The sequence below is a fragment of the Meles meles genome, chromosome 14 (assembly GCF_922984935.1).
Source record: "Meles meles chromosome 14, mMelMel3.1 paternal haplotype, whole genome shotgun sequence".
NCBI classification, from domain to species: domain Eukaryota; kingdom Metazoa; phylum Chordata; class Mammalia; order Carnivora; family Mustelidae; genus Meles; species Meles meles.
The window spans coordinates 22,605,530-22,625,604 of NC_060079.1; the positions used below are offsets into that span (position 1 = coordinate 22,605,530).

Here is a 20,075-nt window from a genome sequence, read left to right on the forward strand (position 1 = left end):
GCTCCCCCACTCACTGTCTGTTCAGTGCCATGCAAGCCACTGTTTTCTTCTCACCTGTTTTCCTATCCATAAAATAGGCTTCCCGAGTTTTTGGAGAGGTTTCTCCTAGCTGCATTTGCCCTGAAGTCCTTTCTCCTCAGTTGGAAAGTTTATTAACTACAGTTAGAGCAGCCTTATGTGCAAGATCAAGAGAATGAAGAGGACCACACGGCCACAGCCCATTTGCTGGGTGCGAAGTCTCGCCAGACCACGGTTCTCCCTAGGCTCTAGACCGTCAGGTGCAGGAGCGGCCCGGAGACTTGCCTTCCCTCGGCAGGGGAACACCAAGGCAGAACTGTTGTGGTGTATGTGTCTCAGCTTGACGACAACAATGACGGCACGAGGGCTACACGAAGGTTTCCACAGAGATTTATTTTAAACCGTGGAGGCAACTTTGCATTGAGAGTCTTCTACATTGGTAACGGCCACAGGCATATTTCAGTTAGATGGAACACAGTGAGAATGTGAGCAGAGTTTAAAAACATTCACAACATCAGCAGCATTGGAACGTAGAACTGGATACAGGCATCTTAACATTGTAAGCAGTCTTGCTCAGTCCACCTGCTCAGTCAGGAAGTCAATGTCAATGTCTCCAGGGACAGAGAGCATGGCGAGGCCGGAAGGGTTCTGCGGGAATCGCATTTGAGAAATCTGTTCCGGCTTCGGGCTCATGACATTCTCAACCTGACCCCTTGGGGAATCTCATTTCAAAAAGAAAGAAAAAGATATCCATGAAGTAACATGCCTGCTGCAGCCAGGTTCTACGGGGGCCCCAGACGGACGGCATGCAGCATGGAAGAGTCCGCTGCCCTGGTTAGGAACGGCAGCAGGTAGGCAGGCACGAGCGGAGGGCTAGCACCTTCCCCGTTGTCCAGTTAATAACAGTTTTTGTACTTTTCAGATAAAGATTTTCTTTTGTGAAAAGACAGTACATGAAAAAAAAATCATTTAAAAAGCAAGGCAAATGGTGCCCAACACAACTGTATGAAGGGTACCACGGTTATCAGTGACACAAGTGTCTGGTCTGTACTCCATATGGGTGACTGCTACTGACCTAAGGCTGCCATCTACTCAAATGGGAGGGAAAAAAACGTGCAAGTAAACGAAACAGGTTTTGCAGACCACTGTCCCTTTTTGTATTCGAGTTCACCCTCTTCGGATTCCCAGAGAACCAGGAGAAAAAAATATCAAGGTCAGATTCTCAATCTAACCTTGAAACCAACCTGCGGTTCCCCGCCACTTTCTCTCCCAAGTCAGCCAGCTACCGTTATTAAGTCGCCAAGGTGAACATGTTGAGGTATCTTATTTTTTAGTGAGGTGGTACCAAGACCAACGTCCACCTTTGCCATCTTTTCCAGAACTTTAGATGGAAAAATGCAGAAAGCAATTTCCTTGATGAGAAAGAACACAAAGACCTCCCGATCCTATTCGCCTGCCTGTCAGGAGTTAAGTCAGCCACTAGTCCAACATTAAACATTCGTGGAATGACAGCATCACAGGACTGGAGGGGTCCCAAGAACCACCGCCCAGTTCAGTCCCTCCTCCAGGCTTTAGCCGCCCTCCCGCATCTCTGACGACGACTACCGACTGTCTGCTCCAACAGGAACAATGCTCCCCGGCATGTGAAACACAAAGGAGGGATCCCACTCTGATCTTGGACAGATCATATTCTTGGAGACTGCTTTTGTGTGTTAGGTGTAAACAGGCTTCTCAGTGGAAAGGATCATGTTTAAAGGCAAAATTACAGACTAAAACCCCTGAGGGTTGGTATGTATATAATTCTTGGTTATGAAATTGAGTTGAAGGTGAAAAATGAACACGGATATTCCTGAATTATCAAGTTATGCACATAGGAGAGTTGGGCAGTGAAAGAAAAAGGCAAATGGAAGGAATGGCAAGAACCAGAAAGTGCCAAGCCTTGTGGGGGGGGGGGGTGCTGGGCCGCCCCTGCTGGCCAGAGCCAGGTCTCGGAGGGGGCGCTGCCTGAGCCTCTTCCACAGCCTCTGGCCTGAGAAAAACGTTCTCTCGCATGTGGCGAGAGGCACTACGATGCGGATGTAGCCTGTTTCCCACATTGTCCTTAGAAGACCCACGAGTCGCAAGAATGATTTCGGCCCGTGGGGAAATGGAGGGCAGCCGCCTGCTTAGGCACCAACGGGCTTGGCTCTGTGTAGTCCTGTGATGTTGAAGTTGTCTAGAACAGTCTCCTACCACCTGTCATGGTCTTTCCTTTCTCAAAGGGGAGCAGCTGAGCCTGGCCCACCTGTGTCACGGGAAAATTAGCAGTAAACTCTCCCAGGCGAAGTCCACGCGTGTGGGGGCCTCCAGATCCACCTCACGGTCTCCGGGGCGGGGCCGTGCCTCCAGAAAGTTCAAAACTTAGTTGCCATGGGTCATATTAAGATAACCTCCCATAACCCCAGGTCTTTCTAAAGGCAAACCACAACAAAAAACTTAGATACTAGCCTCAGTCAGCTGCAGGAAAACCCAATTCTCAAACTCCGAGGGAATCTCTTCATGGTGCTCCTCGTGCTGCCTCCCTCTGAGGTCATGGGGAACCCCGCACAGCAGCCCCCCGCCATAGTGACAAGAGCTCAGGCCCCAGGAATTCGGCCGAGCACTTGATACCCTCTGGCAACTCCAAACACTTGTGGCCTCGGTGTACCAGACTGATGCCAGACCGTAGGCCTTTGTTTCTGTTTCGGCAGCCTGCAAGTCATTTCCCTACTGGACTCACTCTAACCACAACTTTACTCCTCGGCTCAGAAGTCCTTTCTGCTGGGGGACGGGCACTGTGTGCACAACTCCTGGGGTGGGCCCCGCACACACTTCTATCACTGAATGGACCCCACGCGACGTAACCCATCCACTCCCCCGAGTGGCCTCTGCCCAGGACAGGGAATGGGCCCCAGCCCCCCACGGACTAGTTCAGAGCCTGGCTCGTGACAGACGGTTCACAAATGGCTGAAGTGGGCTACACGCCAGACGATCATCTGGAGGATTCTGTGTTTAAAATGGACTTAATTTCTGTGTTTCCCAATCAACTTCATAGATGTCCACTGTCAGTTAAAATTTACCATTATTTTAAAGGACAGAAAAAGACTGTATTGGCGAAGTGCTTTTGCTTTAAAATACATATCTTGGTGAATGAGGTATCACTATATACAGTTAAACTATTAAAAAAGCAAAATCAAAGGCATCTTGTTTCATGACTATTTATGTCCAATAACTTTGGGACAGAGTTTAGAGTGATCCCTTTACTTAAAAGTCAATGTCCAGGCTTTAAAAATTGATTGTTAAGCAAAAATAAATTATGCTTTTAAAAAAATGAATCTCGAACCATGAATAGGTGATGTTCCCTAAGAAAAGCAAAGGCTGTAGACTCAGAGGTTGGCTCGAGGCCGGCCTTCAGACAAACAGGGGAAGGTGAAATGTCAATGCCCTTAGATTTCCACCTGCATTGTTGGGTGGGGTGGGGGTGGATTCCATGAGGAAGAGTCTAGGAAGGAGTTTACGCTGACCAGGTCCTGCAAGAATTGCGTCATTGCATAGTACCCACCCCCTCAGAAACAGGGCTGGGGCCAAAAGAAGTGTCAGATTCCCCTGTAAGAGGATCAGGCCTGATTCCTGAGAACTGCCTAGAGGACACTCATCCTAGTCATGCCATCAGTAGTTAATGTCCAAAACTACGTGTTCCTGGAAAATTCTTTAAATCTTTTAGATTCTCCTGTTGACACCTCAGCTATATCTGACAGCCTGGGATGACCAAATGTTTTCTGCTTGGAACATTCTAGATCTCCGAAGATCCCTTCCAGTTTTGTGATTCTATGATTCCTTGAATAATTGAAACCATCAAATGAGAAAAACGTCATTGACTGATTATAAAGACATGCAATTCCAAGTACTTAATTTAAAACCACCTTAGCTACTGCGCACACAAACCCAGGCCGTGAAAGTTTCCAGTAACATCATTTCTTTGGAGAAACCGAAAGCCTGTGATCGGTTTTATCCTACGGAATGCAGAGCAAGTCTGCACATGAGATGGGCAGCCCCGCCACTTCCCCGACATGGCCATGTTAGGCATTACTTGCCAGAGCCGCTGAAGTAACAGAGCAAAAATATATGTAAAGTGCAACTGCAAGAGGGCAAAACAAGAACTATGACCGTGAACCCGGCCAGGAGAAAAGCCAAGTGCTGGTGCCAGCTTTCACTCCCAACAAGTGAAGCCTCCACTCCATACGATGCGGGGAAGACATGCGACACCAGCACCTCTCTCTCCGTGAGTTACAAAAAATGGTGGCGACATTCCTCATAAAACTCAAGAATGCACAGTATCATAAACACACACACCACTGCTTTGCTAAGTACTTCTTAACAAAGTCAAGCACCCACACAGATAAGGAGAAAGGAAAGGGCAGAGCAGGGGATACTATGATGTCTCTGTGGTTTCTGATCGTGACTCTCATCACTAATGAGGTGTCAAGTGGTTTCAGCTTCGGAGCAGCTCTGTGGGGGCAGGACTGGGGAGGGGGAGGGGGCTGTAGTGAAGGGCGGGGTCCAGCCCAGAGCAACCTCGGTGGACATGCATGACCCAGCAGGGACAATCAGCTGCCCCAGTGGGGTGTGCGAGCTCCTCCAGACCTAAGGCAGATCCACATCAGGCTCGCTGGGCACTGCTCCACGGTCTCCCTGACGCGGTCTCCCTCTCCGTATACAGGCCACACTCTGAACTTCGGAAAGGGAAAACGGAGCAATTCATTTCCATTACTCGTTTCCCACACACGGTGCTCTGTTATGTACAACTTGGCACGTGGCTCCAAGTTCCACTAGTAAGCTACGAAACAGGTATTTCAATATTTTAAATTTCATTCCCTTTTTAAAGCTCTCTCACAATCATGCAGACAAGACTCAGCTTAGTTCTAACAGCTCTGACTGATGAAAAGCAGGGGGAGAGCGGAAGGCGACAGCGAAGTGACAAGTGGTAATGGCTTCCATGCGCGAATAAGTACACGCGCGTATCCAACCTTAGACTGTGGTCACCTGAGCTGGTCTGATGGCTCAGGTGACACACAGGCTGCCATGTACCAGGGCTGCACGGGGCACACCCACTGTCCTCCCCAGGGCGTAGCAACAGAGCCATCTCTCGGAAGCCCCAGCCCTGGGAGCACACGGGTCAGAGGACAGAAGTATGGTGGGTAGTACTTTTTCAGGTGGAAAGAAAAGTAATTAATAATCATGAGGGGGGGAAAAAAACGGGTTTCCAAAAACAAAAAAGAGAGAGAAAGAGAAATTGGAAGCATTTCAACACCACTGCCAAAAACCTATCAAATCAGGAGTGAACAAGATAATGGGGACGGCTTGGATAGCGAAGGGCAAGTAACTGGCCTGTTTCTCCGCAAGGCTTAATTGAACCTGGTGATCCTCAAGAGACTCGGGGGTCCCCTGACGCCCCTGACAGGAGAGGGTGAATGAGGTGGGATGTGTAAAATGCACACAACGGGGCAGGCTCATGGCACACACCTGCTGCAAACAGGTGAAAGTAAGATTTGTAAAAAGGACTTCAACATTCTGAGTTGAGTCACTACGCACAAGAATATTTCACTTTATCAAGTTTGACTGGATTCCCTTAAAATCAGAATTCTTCGGGTTCATTTTCTAAAGCCCTCTTTTTTCTTTTCTTTCTTTTTAATATCCCCCTCCCGGAACCCAGTATGAGCTGTAGGACTTGGTACCTTTTATGTCTCAGATCACAGAGTTTTAGTATGGAAGTGTGCAAAGTGTTCTGCTAAAATACGCAAAGATAAAAATCTTTAAATATCTAGTTTTTGAAGGGGAAGAAAATACAGATGGTGAGGAGTAGAGCAGGATATACTCTCGCAGGAAGGAGCACATTCAAATTCAGAGGTGATGTCACGTGGACAGACACATGTTAAAGACGCTTTTTTCTGAAGGACATGGGGTTTGCATTTTTTTGTTTTGTTGGGTTTGTTTTGAACACTGAGGAAGAGCTACACGAATCACATGAAAACATAAAAGGCTCAGAAGGCTCCAACGGAAGGAGAAATGATCCAGGCACTGTGAGTTGGAGCTCTGAGCTACAATCGTCTGCTTCTGTGAGGACAGGGGTCGGGAGCAGCTTTCTCGCAGCAAAGACAGAAAACTGAGGCAGAAGCACAAGGTCGCGTCTACTCAGCCTGAACAGGAACGAGTTAGACCTTCCAAATGGACTACTCTTTGGGTGATTCAAGCAGTCAGTCGGAAAACCCACACGAATGGCTTCCTGAATCTCTCAGCCAAAGAGGAGGTCTGCGAAAGCACAAACACTGAGAATCCAGAGTGTAAAGAGAAATACGGACACAGGCGGACATGAAGAGGAGGGGAGGCGACACAGAGAGAGGAAAAGGACGCCGAACACAGAATATGTGCCCAAGTGAAGGAAACATGGAAACGACTTTATAACGACCAAAAATACCCCTAACAGATGCCTCCCTCATCTCTCCAACACAGGAAGCGACAATGAAAAGGAAGTGAGAAACACATACCAAGTAAAGACCCCACACAGAGTTTTCAGTACGCTCAGAACAATGCAGCACGGCCAGAGTGTATAAACCATTTGTTAAAAAAATATCTTCTTTTCTATTGTATGAGCTGGTTGAAAGAGTCCCCTCGCCAGTGTCCACTCCCTAGGTCCCATGCCAACTCAGCCCGGCTCGCGAGTTTCTCTCAGACTCTCACGTGTCTGCTGACAGCTCCAGTCATGATGCGGATTCCAACGACGGCTTCTTGAGTAAATACTATCTTTCTGATACCTGGAGTGCCATCAAGACACGACTGGGGTCATATCCCATAACTGTGGAAAGGAACAGAAAACACAGGAGGAACTGAAATTCCCTTGTGTTGAGGATTAAGAGCCCTTATGATTGAATACAAGTGACCTTTTAATTAGCCACGCAACTAAGTACTACACTAACGTGATTTCTACATCTATAAAATGGTATTTTGCCATGAAAATGTTTAATGTAGACTTTAAAACCATGGCCGTGGGGAATTTTCATCCGGCGAGTGCAGAATCTGACAGATCAGATTCCCTTTTGGGACAAGAGAATGAGCGTCTATCAGGCTCCCTGTGGGCCCCAGGGATGTGCTGTGTCCCTTCCAGACCTTCTCTTGTCCAGTCTTCCAAGATGTACCATTTTCAAAAATCAAGGGTCCAAGGCTCCCAGAGTTTATTTTTAAAACTTGCTCAAAGTCAAGGGCCCCAGTGGCTTTGAAAGGGGTTATTCTAACCACCACATCCTGCTGGTGCCTCCAAGAAGGGACCAGAGTGGGCCAAGCCCATGGCACAGCTGTGGCCCCTCCCGTCCGGGGCCTCTGCTGGGGTACCACATCCATCCAACGCGGTCCTCAGACAGACCCTGGAGGACTCCTTCTGGATTAATTGATCTCATAGGGAAAAGATCTTGTTTATTATTTGCTGGCTTATTCGAGTCCTTCTTTTCACTCAAGGCTCAGCTCAAACCCCACTTCCTTCCTGAAGCCATCTCTAGCAGCCCCATCTCCCTCTACCGAGCTCTTAAGGTAATTCTTGCCTGTATCACTCTTTGGCTGCTGAACACGTGACCAGAGTCACGTCCCTCGTAGACAATGTGCTCCCTGCAGCCAAGAGCCGTGTCTGATCTTGGTGTGTGAGGCCAGGGCCCTGGCACGGGGCCTTGCTCGTGGTGGGGCCTCAAAAATGCTCACTGCTCAGTGACCTTGTGAGCAGACCTCACCCAGTCCTGGGCTCCTGGACATTGACATAGGGCCAAAGAAGGAAAGTTTCTGAAAGAAGATGGCGCCCTACCTTAATAACCTTGTCAGTTCCAGAAGTCAGTAACCATCCTCTGGTGGCATCAAAATGCACATGCACGATGTTATGTTTGCTGTCGTGGAAGGTCGCCGTGGGTGCGCGTCTGGAAGGAGCAAAGCGAGTTTCCAAGAGTGAAGAGTGGTGACACATGAATGAACAGCCCAATGACTAAGACAGGTGCCTCACTTCAAAACTGCTCCTCACATCTACCTTTGGTCCCTGGGAACCTGCTAATTTTTTTTTTTTAAAGATTTATTTGAGAGAGAGAGAGAAAGAGAGAGAGTACAAACAGGAGGGGCAGAGGGCGAGGGAGAGAGACTTTCAAGCAGGCTCAGGGCTCAATCCCCAACCATCAGATCACGGCCTGGGTCAAAACCAAGAGTTGGACACTTAACCAACTGAGCTACCTGGGCACCTTTTTTTTTTTCCTTAAATATTTTTATATTTTAAAAATTTATTTATTTATCTATTTATTTGTTTATTTGACACAGCAAGACAGAGAGACAGACAGGCAGAGGGAGAAGCAGGGTCCCCACAGCGTAGGGAGCCTGATGCGGGACATGATATCTGAACCCTGGGATTACAACCTGAGCTGAAGGCAGAAGCTTAATGGACCAAGCAATCCAGGCATCTTTTTAAAAGAGGAAAGGATTCTTATCTTCTCCAAAATGGGAATGAGATGACGACATTTCCCAAAGTCTTACGGATTACTTGTCACTCTGGTAGAGCCTATGGAAAATCTCTACCTATGCCTTTGACAAATCTTAAAACAAACACCTCAGTGCTTTTGCTACATCTGATCTCAGAAGTCTACCTGTACCTATTTTAAAAAAAAAAAAAAGCAGCAGCAGCAGCACACCTGTTACAAAGCCGAGGATACTATTACTATTCTAATTGAAGGGCTATCCATTCTTTCTCCTCCGTTTCCTGGTGTAACTGCAGGTTTAGTTTCTCTATGGTGTTCTAACACTTGAACAAGTAAAACAATCCAAAAACAAACATTGTTATTTGTTTTGAATCTTTTAACCTGTGCATTGCTTTAGTAAGAAGGCCTGTCGACTGCCTGGGTGGTCTAGAAGCAATGCAGAAGAGGCAGAAGGAACAGTGATATGGGAAGGGGGATAGGGACATGGGGAAGGAGACGGCTGGTCTGTCATCAGGCTTCATGGATGCCTACTCCTCAGCAGTGGGCTCTCTGAAGACAGTTTTACCTGTAGCTACGTCTGCAGAACAGACCTCCAGCATCACTTTAAAATATTTAAATCACTTTAAAATGTTTAGAATTTACGATTTAGGTTTAATGTGTAGCTGCTTAGGCTCTCTGGGTCTGTATCTCTAAAGTCTCTTGCAGCTCCCTAATTCAATGAAAAGATCGTTCTTATTAATTTCATCACATATGATGAGTGGAAAATAATCAATGAACATAAATGCTTACTGATGCAAGGGCATCTTAATTTACATTTGATATGGATAAAGAAGAATGGAAAAAAAAAAACACACACACACACCAGGGTTATCCATAAGAGAGTGCTTTGGTGTATTAACTGCCATGACTTTCCTTAAATGCTGACTTCCTCTGGTGCATTTTAAATACGTTTCTATTTATATGCTGTTTCAAGACACTCATCTAGTACTTAAAATGATTCTACTATATACAAGGTAGGGGAATAGGTGGGGGAGAATCGGGCAGACGAGTTTCCTAGGAGATCCTGCTGTCATTCATTAAAAGGGGGACCTGTCGCAGAGGACTCTACTTACCTCTGGGCAGTCTGGAATGAGCGGCATTGAAGAGATAACACAAATGTGCCCTCCCACCCACACACCCCCAAAAGCACACTGACATGCAGTAACCTAAGGTCCTAGGTTATCGGGCAAGACCATCAAGCATTTACCCTGTGGTTACGTAAAGTAGCTTAGCTCTTCCTGAGAAAATGAGGACTCTGGAGCCTGTGGGCTGATTCAGCTCCTGTAAAAATACCAGCTTGGGCTAGAAAGTAAAGCCTGGGTGCCTGCAATCCGGAGCAAACCTCAAGGAAATAAAGGGATAGCACGGTTGGCTGGAAGAACACCTGCTGGCAGGGTACCTGCCCCTGGGGCGTGGAAGAGCACAGAAGACATGAATTCTTGATGTGGACTCTCTTTCCCTATCTAAAGAGAGAACACGGGTCTCTTGGCAAAAAGGAGGGCTCTGCCCATCGGCCATGGTCTGTGCATGAAACCAGCAGGAACTAGGGCGCTCATGGTCATGGCTGCAGGGCCGGATCACCTTCTCCCCCTCACCCCGCTAAGTCTGCAGACCGCTGGAACTCACTCTTCGTCGGTGATGGCCTCGTGGCAGCTGTCACAGACTCTCACTTCAAACTCGAAGCCCATCAGAGGGATGGAGGAGCGCTTGGAGCTGCACTTGCCGCAGACGGCCTTCCCACACTTGCGGCAGTGGTGCTGGAGGGAGAGAGAGCACAGGCTCGCCAGGGCTCCTGCCACCCAGCCCCACCTCATCGGGTCCGGGCACGGCCCTCTGCATTCCGGTGAGGATGCTGAACAAGAGCACCGAGGAAACGGAAGGAACACACCAGCTCTGTTCTTTTTTTGGGCTTTTTATTCAAATGGAGAACTGCTGGAAACACATCTGTTTGCATCACCACACCCAACTCCTACCCCCACCTCCCAACCCTGGTCCCGCTCTGCCCATCCTAGGTCCCTCCCAGCTTCGGCCAGTATGAACTCCAGAGGACCACCCAGTGGCCAGGTTATTTCAGACCTGGGTACAGAGAGGGTGCCACCTGGAGAGACCATGCTGCTGGGTGAAGGACAGCGTGTTCACCCAGCGTGTTCACACCCCAGTTCAAGCTACTACCTATACTCTGGCCGTGCTCAAGCTAGGTGACTTACACTGTTTTCCTTGGGGAGGACCAAACCATGAATTGGACTGAAAATGCTGTATTATGAATGAGTAGCTCTAAACGACTAAAACTAAGAGATAACAGGAGAGAAAGTGAAATTATTAAGAAGAAATAAATACCTCTTACATAATGTCACGATTTGGTCTCACTATGAGCTAAGCACGATCCCTCTAATTTTAAGGTGTATTCCCAACGGAGCGACTAGAATTCTTTTTTTTTTTTTTTTAAGATTTTATTTATCTACTTGACAGAGAGATAGAGAGCAAAAGTAAACAGAGCAGCAGGCAGAGGGAGAGACAGAAAAGCAGGCTCTCTGTTGAGCAAGGAGCCTGATGCGGGGCTTGATCCCAGGACCCTGAGATCATGACCTGAGCTGAAGGCAGCTACTTAACCAGCTGAGCCACTCAGGCACCCAGTTGCCAACAGAATTCTAAAAATGTACCCCTTAACTACTCGGAACAAGTCACTACAGAAACGGAGTCCAGTAGGAATGAGCTGCAGGAGATAAGGGAATCCATTAATGAGTAGTCTCGGAGTGGCTCCAGGTATGCCTGACCCCCCTCCCCCGGCCTGGGGGTGCTAGTTCTAAGCTCACAGGTGAAGCTGTTTCCACTCTATTCCATTTTGATGAGGGAATCCAGATCACCTACCTGTCTTAGGCCAATCTTCTTACTGTCCCACATCTGCTTGAAGTTCCAGAAGAAAGGCTGATCACACTTTTGGCAGGAATCGCTGTCCAACCATTCAGGGGTCTTGTGAAATAAAGCACAAGCAGGTCACGTTGTGAAGCAGGGAGGACAATGGAGCCATTAACAGTGATGACAGTTACAGAATCCAGATGTGTTCATGAGAAACAGAGGTGTGATTTCTCAATCATTTAAAAAAACATTTACTGAATGCCTACTCTGTCTCGAGTGTGGGGATGCAGCGGTGATAAACGGAATCTCTCCAGTCACGGGGCGCACAATTTATGAGGGAAGACTAACCAAGACAGTAATATTAATATCAATTCTTTTAGTAAGTGGAAGTGCAAAGGCCTAAGGAGGAAGTGCCGGGAGGGTGGGATGCCACGGGTGGTGGGGAGGGGGGTTCAGGAACATTCAGGGGCGACTGGGCCAGGTCACTCACACACGGTTCTGACCGCCATGTTGACTCCATCTCATATTCTCACATCACACGCCGTCAGACTTGCTCTGGCTACATACAGCCGTGTATGTAACTGCACACTCCACAGGCACACAGCTCCCTGCGCCAGAAGATACCCCTGACCGCAGCGGGTACTCAGGGAGGCTGCCTGTCCACCGTCTGCTCATGGCGGGGCCCAGCAGGCCTGGAGACGCCACTCCTTGCCTCATGGACCACACCCTCTTCTGCCTCCGTTCACTATTTCCCAGCTCCATCGTGAGTACTCCAGACAGTATCGAATGGGTTTTAAAAACGTGTTAAGCGTAAAGCTATTCTTCAGCAAATCTTTACAGATTATGCATATAGTGACTCTGCATTTGCTTCTAGAGTTTCACATTCAACTCTGTACAATTCGTCATTTGGCAGAGGGACAGATCTCTTGGCACATATCACTGAACGGGAACCCGGAAAACAGATATAACCCCAGGGTTTCTCAAAACTGGGCTCTAGAGAACTCCAATTTGACTCACAGGACACTTACTATAAAGGAAGCCCAAGATCAAACCAGTCTATGTGGCAAACAATGGCCTGTGCCCTCTCTCTACAAGATTATTTTTCTTGTAGCTTTCTTCTGTTGATGTAATCCTTTTCTGAAGAAGCCCTGTTACAGAACAGACTTGGGGAGTTAGCCTGTTCTCCCATCTACAAGCAGAAATGAACTGTCTCAAAAAAGAAAAGTAAAAAGGTGACTTCTGAAAAGCTCCAATTCTTGGTCTATTTATTTTCTTAAAACCAGAGTTCTTAAGAAGTAAGCCTTGAGGGGTGCCTGGGTGGCTCAGTGGGTTAAAGCCTCTGCCTTTAGCTCGGGTTGTGATCCCAGGGTCCTGGGATTGAGCCCGGCATTGAGTCCCGCATCGGGCTCTCTGCTCGGCAGGGAGCCTGCTTCCCCCTCTCTCTCTCTGCCTGCCTCTCTGCCTACTTGTGATCTCATCTGTCAAATAAATAAATAAAACCTTTAAAAAAAAAAAAAAAAGAAGTAAGCCTTGATTTGCTTTGTAATTTTTAAGCTCTAATCAGTTTAAAGACTGATTTAATAAAATAATACCGAGTTTTCAGGAAAAAAACAATTTATCCCTAAAGACTTACTATGCTGTGATTTTTCAAAAACACTTACGATGCAGGAAAATCAGGAGGATTTACAAAAAATTGTTACACACACACTCCTATATCTTTTATTAGGAAATATGCAGACTTAGGACATACATCAAATGCACTGAAGAGGGAAATGGGAGTAAGGCACAGGACAAAAGGGGAAAAAAATGGGTCTGTGTAGTTTGATTCCATTTTTTTGTCCCAAGAAACAAACCCTGCACCTGTGTTTTTGCAGAGGAAACTGTAACCACATTACTGATATTCCTGGGCTGGTGGTATTATTAGGAGTAACTGACATGTTTTCTATTTGTTACGGAGCACTCTGTAACTTTTCTACAGAGAACATGTTTATCCATACTTCTAAAAAAGAATACGATTTTTGAAAAAATGGATTCCATTAACAATAGAAACACATGTTAAGCCTACAAGAAAACGCACTCAGCCACACCATCTTCCATTTGTCCCCCCAACGCTGTCCCCGTGGCCACGCCACCACCCGACTGCTTCTACTTGCGCACGAGCTCCAGCACACAGGGCATGACTTCTCTCGTTCACCTTGTCTTTCCTTGTGGTGTTTCCTGTCCCCCTCAGAGCACGGCCAGGCCCCAGGGTCTTTTAGCGCTATCTCCTTCCACAAACTCTCTGCTGAGAATGTTAGCCAACAACAGTGGCACCCCTTCCTAAATGTCCAGCACTAATGTTCTATTCCACAGCAACTGTAATCGCATCATTTATACCACTTCAGTTTCCTGAAGTCTTCTCCCATTTATTTTTTCCTAACAGAAAGTCCATCAGTGCAGGGCTGCTTCTGTACATGTCTCTGGAGGTAAGCACCACACAGCTCTGGCCGGGACCGGAAGCCCCCCAGATACATCTCGGGGAATTTACATTTACAGAAGATGACATTTGTAAAAGAAAAAAAAAATGGCTGGGACCCTCTCTACTCTTGTGGGCTCTGAATCACCAGAAGAAGATTCAAGATAGTCATCACCTGTATCTGCATGTCAAAGTGCATAATTTAGGCAAGATGGCTCGAAGGACTGCCCATCAACCTACTAAGGTCCTCTCTGAAAAGCATCATTATCTTCCTTTGGGCCTCCATCCATCAAGGCGGGAGTCTGTGTGCACTGGGGGAAGAGAGACCGGTGGTTCCCCTTTCCTGATCTAGTCAGTCAGGTCTGGGAAGAAGCGGGCGGGGAACAGACAAGCTTTGACTGTCCCTCACCCTGAGCAGGCTACAGTGAAGGATCTGTAGGCTCACCGGCACCATGGCTGGCATGGCCAAGCACACGCTATACCAATTTCCCTGCCTTTATACCGAAGGGGCCTAGTGGTACTTTCAAAAGCAATATTCTACAATTCCCCACTTCCTAATAGTAATGATCGTTTTAATTAGTTACTAATAGAACTCCCATGGATTTATGGTTTGAGCAAGTCAGGTTTTAATCTTCTTAAGCATTTAATTACTGGCATTTGAAAAGCATCACATGGTGGATAATAGCAACTACTCTCTTGAAATGAGATTGGGGTGAAGACATGGAAAGAAGCTGGGAAATTGCTTTTGTCTTTTTAAAGTGCAGCTTTTCTAAGTCTTGCATCCTGCGAAGAAATACATTAGATGAATATACACCGTCAAAGGGAACGTTCATCCAGCATAATTCTAGGGAAGTGAGAATACGACTAACTTCAAAGTCCTTGTCAAGGTCTATTTAGTAAACATGTCTGTTGGTAAGATGTTCAAAGATGAAAGAAGAAAACTCGTAAAAACAGAACGCCAGGAGAAAATTCCAATGTATTCTTAAAAAATGACAGTGTATATATTTGCATCTGGAGAACTGTTTGAAGAATGATTCATAAAGAAGCACAAAAACAGTTATTTCTGATATTTCTATTAATATCAAGCTAAGGACTCTGACTTCATTGAATACCATTTCTCACACATTGGCCACCATTCCTGGGTAACACAAAACACGCGAGTCTTCTGTGTTCCTAGGGCACTTGAAGGGATAATTGTCTGAAAACAGATGACTCCCTCTTTCTCACCCGAACTTTGGTTATGAACGGAGCAACAGATTCAAAGTCTAAACAGCTTCATCTTGGTCGAAATTCTCATAAAATCCCATTACATGAATGTTACACGCCAGTTCGGTAGGGGTGTGAAAAAAAAAAGGAACTTCCTTTTCAAGTAGAATCTTTTATTCTCTGACATTAACAGGTCTTATTTAACGGTTTCTTCTTAGTAAGAGAACTAAGAAATGAGCAGGAAGGGAGGCTGAAGCATTTTTCAGCCCAGCCAGAATTGCAGTGTCCAGCCTGGCAGCCATGGGATTGGCCGGTGACCTGCCGTTGACACCTACCTCCTGCCGCTCCACGTCCATGTTCCAGACCACGATCCCACCATCACCACCGCAGGAGATGAGCTGCCGTGTGTGCTGTGCGTAGGAAAGGGCCTGGACTTTGTCACTGTGAAAGAAAGCCAGGGTTAGTGACAGGTCTGGAGAGCAAAGCAAAAGCCTTAAAGGCAGGAAGCCCGGCAAAGTCAATCAGTGTGCATGCTTCCCCTTAGCCCAGAGCACAGACCTTAGAAATCAGATGGAATCAAAATGTTTATTTAAGATGCTGAGGCCACAGGAAGAGAGAGTCTTTGTCAGTTACCGACACTTGAGAACAGCTGAGGAAACCTGATTGTTGAACTTGTTCTAAGATGGGACTAGCTCCTTCATTAGATAAAATCTGTGGTACATGGTTATGCTGTATTTGTTCAAAAGCCATGATTTTATTTTATTTTTTTAAAGGATCCTTTAAGAGTATTGGAGGTCATTCATTGAAGCGCCCACTGTACTGACCTGCCAGAGTCAGGTAAATCGTGTTGGCTGAGGTGTGGAACATGTCATGGTGGCTTAAGCCCAGGCGCCATTTCTTGGCTTCCAGGGTGAAGCCAAAGCAGCAACAGACTTGAGTTTTGCCGACTCTCTATTTTTTCTAGTTTTCAATCCCTCTCTACTCATTTTGTGCTTGATTTTTCTCTCTAGTTCATATGTGGCTGACGAATTATTCCCTCTTGGGAGTAGATACCATGGAGAGTCCAGTTCTATGGTCTGACAACGTGGTGATCACTAACAAAAGGTTACAGACATTATTTTCCACTGGGTGAGGGAGCAGGGAATAGGGCTCCTTGGTTGTTTCTATTGGAATATTTTTCTATTTTGAACTGAAATCAATTAAGAATCCTGTGCCCACTGGGAAGGAGAACAGCTCCTTGCGATCCAGACTGGTGATTTGTGTGCTTTCGTGTTTCCCTCTAGTCCGGGGCTAAAGCTATGAGACCAAAGCTGTTCAATCTCTGTGTGTTTGTGACTACTGCTCAGAAAGGCTCTTCCCTCTCATGTCTGGAGGCTAGCCTATTGCCAGAGGGCATCAATAACTTAGATTACAGTATTCTTTTTTTTCTAATGTTTTAATTTCTTTTTTTTTTTTTAGATTATGGTACTTTTTAGATTATAAGAACTTGTTCTGATTGGCTTATAAAAACAAACAAATGCTTACATAAACCGAATTTTCATAAACTTAATAGAAAAAAAAGAAAACTATGCTCCTAAAACTTTAAGTTTACTAGACGTAAAAATTCTTTCACAGAAAACACTAACTCGGTAACATTTTAAGAACCTAAGTTCACAGAATTGAGGTGAACTCTTTGGCAAGTGAGATGAGAGTGATAAATTTTAAAACAGAGCTGTCTTTCTCTGATTCATCAGTGTTAAGTATGAGCAAATGTACATCTTATTTTATTTGGGTTGATTTCTTCTAAATATATACCCACACATACATACAGTAACTGGTCAAATAAGCTACTATTATGCCTATATAATCCTATATATGAAAAATGTAAGTTCATGTTCAACTCAACTAAATAATGGTTTTGATAAACTTTTCATATAAATAGTAATTGTGTTTTATAGCACATCAATTTAAAGATAATCCCCAAGATCTTTAAGCAACTTAAAGTGGATTACTATAAGTAGAGCTAATTGATAATCATTGGATAACAACCTTAGACAATTTCTAAGTAAGTTAGAATACCAAAACTTTGATTATAAAGCATAATATTGTTTATATATGTCTGCTTCTCATTTTTTAAATTACAGAGAGGGTATAACTTAAGTGAGTCACTTTCGTGAACATGTTCATTTTTGCCACCTTAAGGAGACATAAAATTGGTGTACCTTGCAGTAGAAATTTCTGTCATGTGTGCTCATGAGCTTTGTTAGTCTGCTAAAATACTTGTATGTGACAGTTCTCAATTATCCACATCCTCCCTCTCTGCAATCTTCTCTATGAAATATAAGTTAGTTATCTCTGGTTAATCAATCAAAATGGGTGGTTGAGATTATATCGGGGCAATGATGGAAACAAAATAAAACTATGTATGGGCTTTTGTTTTTAAAAGAGAAAATTGAGTAGTTTTGTCTTAAAGCAATGGTTCTCAAACTTTTTCATCTTAGGATCCCTTTACAGTCTTAAAACTAATTTGAGGACACCAAAGAGCTTTGGTTTAAATAAGAAATTACCAGTATTTATTGTATTTGAAATCAAAACAGAATTCTTAAAAAATACTGATTCAGGGGCGCCTGGGTGGCTCAGTGAGTTCAAGCCTCTGCCTTCGGCTCAGGTCATGATCTCAGGGTCCTGAGATCGAGCCCCGCATCAGGCTCTCTGCTCAGCAGGGAGCCCGCTTCCCTTCCTCTCTCTCTCTCTGCTTGCCTCTGCCTACTTGTGATCTCTGTCCGTCAAATAAATAAATAAAATCTTTAAAAAAAGTACTGATGCAGTTGAAAATAGCAACGAGGAATCCATTCTATTTTAATATAAGTAACACATATTTGGTGAAAATTAACTATATTTCCCAAGGTGACAAATTTGGATGAAAAAATGGCCTTGTTTAACATTTCTGCAAGTCTTTCTAATGTCTGGCTTAAGAGAAGAGAGACAGATACTCATCTCTTTCTGTATTTGTTCTGATACCACTCATCATGCAGCCTCTGGAAAACACCGTTGTACATTTATGAGAAACTATGCATGAGAGAAAGGCACTTCTAAAGTAAAGTACAAATTTGTTCCAGAATATGAGAGAGAAAAATGAAGGACAAAACCTGGAAAGTGAATTTTATTTGCTTTGGTTTATAATACTCAAGTCTGAAAAAAGAGCCATAAAATGCATTAAAATCTTGGCACAGTTCCCTCAGTTTTGATGGCTTGCTTCCTTGCCTCACTGATGAATGCCTCTGACTACAATGCAAAAGGATATTCTTTACCTTCTATAAAATACGCCTTGCTAGCAAAGATTCTGTGTGTCACCACATTATTTTCAGAGCTCTATGCTGACTTGGTTAAAGTCCCCAAAACACCTTGGACAACTCTTAACAATTCTGCCTTCCTAGGCTGTACCCTACATTTTGAAAAAATAAAATAAAAAAATGTAGGATACTTTTTACACCTACAACTATCTTTGAGATTCCCCAGGGGGATCCTTGGGAACCGTAAAGATCTACTCCTCTGCCTTATAAAAAGAGAGATACTATAAATAACTCTATTTGTTTGCCCTGTTGCTATTTTAAGAGTTTCGTGGGAAGAGTTAACAGATCAGAAGAGATGCTCGGCCTTCCCTAGGTCAAGTCAGTTTAGATAATATTTTATTAATGTAACTTTTTCTGAAGTTGCATATTTTATGGGAGGACCCTGGAGGTTCATCAGAGCTCTCATTGTCTCTAATATGCTATCCCCTCCAGGCAAATGCTGATCAAAACTCTCAGGACATCGTTATGTAGGTTATCTCGATAGAGAATTTTATTCTTCTCCATTATGATTACTATTTGTCACAGTAAAAAAAAAAAAACCTAACCATTAAAGCCTTCATAATCTATATAGACAATTTCTGTTTTACCCTGATGCTTGCCTGACGGCTCAGCTACAAACTACGGGCCAGAAAGGACAATCTTAGAGTTTCATGGAAAGGGGCTGTATGTGCCAGGTATTTTAAAATATTGATATTTCGAAAGAATAGACTCTCGGGCAAAGGCTACAGAGCTGACATTGCTTAGGTAATTTTTAAACTGTGCTAGTGGACTGAATCAGGATTTCCTTAGATTTTTGGACTCTTTAGTCTGGATGCAGATGGCTTCATGAATGCAGACTGCTAAACCAAGAACCAGCAGAAACAAGAATTAGTTATACAGGACTGGATAAACTAAAGAGGGAAATTTTACTGTGGTTATTTGTTTGGAATACTGTTGATGCTGTTTTAATGCTCTACTTTCTGGATATGGGAGGGTTCTTTTTCTCCTACTCTTTATCCTATCTCTAACCTACAATCTTATAAACTCTGCTTTTATAAGCTAAACAGAAGCATTTAAAAATGATGTCCAGTTTTCAATGATTCCCCCAGATATGAAAAGTATTACTGAACCCCCTTAATTTTAATGGCAAGATAAAATTGTTTCATAGGCTCAATCAGCATCTATCCACAGGATATGGTTGGGCAACCAAGCCCCTACCTAGACTCTCCCATTAGAGAACGATGCTCATTTAATCAGGTATGATTAGTCTCTTGAACTTAAGAAGCCAATGGCTACAAAGCTCTGCTAAGAAAACTGGCCTAGTACCTGGTTTGAAGAGGCCTGGCCTTACAGGTGGTAAGGAAACTACCAGGAACCTGGTAAATGTTGGAAACCTCAAGGAGTTCAACCAAGTTGTAAATACTATGGTTGACCTAGGGCAGAGCATATTTTGGGCTTGGTTTCCTAATCTTGGAATAGCAAATAAAAGAGCCTTTGAAAAGCACAATCCAGGGCTCCTTATAAACATTTCCAGGCAGAAGTTAATTTTCTGGGCTCAATAGTTGTTTAATAATTCTCTACGGCTCTATACTTGCAAAGCAAACCAAGATGACCTACATGGTTAATTAACACTCTCACCGCACAATGTCAATAATTAGGCCAAACCTTAGGAGA

At 44.8% G+C, this 20,075-nt stretch overlaps 1 protein-coding gene across 1 annotated transcript in view; it reads right to left on the bottom strand.

The window, feature by feature from the left end:
- Window positions 1-403: 403 nt before the first annotated feature.
- The window catches only part of WDFY2 (WD repeat and FYVE domain containing 2), a 180,506-nt gene continuing 160,834 nt past the window's right edge, over window positions 404-20,075 (bottom strand). The window contains exons 8-12 of the mRNA XM_045978127.1: window positions 15,426-15,531; window positions 11,442-11,543; window positions 10,200-10,330; window positions 7,883-7,991; window positions 404-6,889 (exon numbers count right to left, since the gene is read on the bottom strand). Of these exons, the coding sequence (XP_045834083.1) occupies window positions 6,860-6,889; window positions 7,883-7,991; window positions 10,200-10,330; window positions 11,442-11,543; window positions 15,426-15,531 (478 nt within the window). The 3' untranslated portion in view covers window positions 404-6,859. The remainder of the gene's footprint in view (window positions 6,890-7,882; window positions 7,992-10,199; window positions 10,331-11,441; window positions 11,544-15,425; window positions 15,532-20,075) is intronic.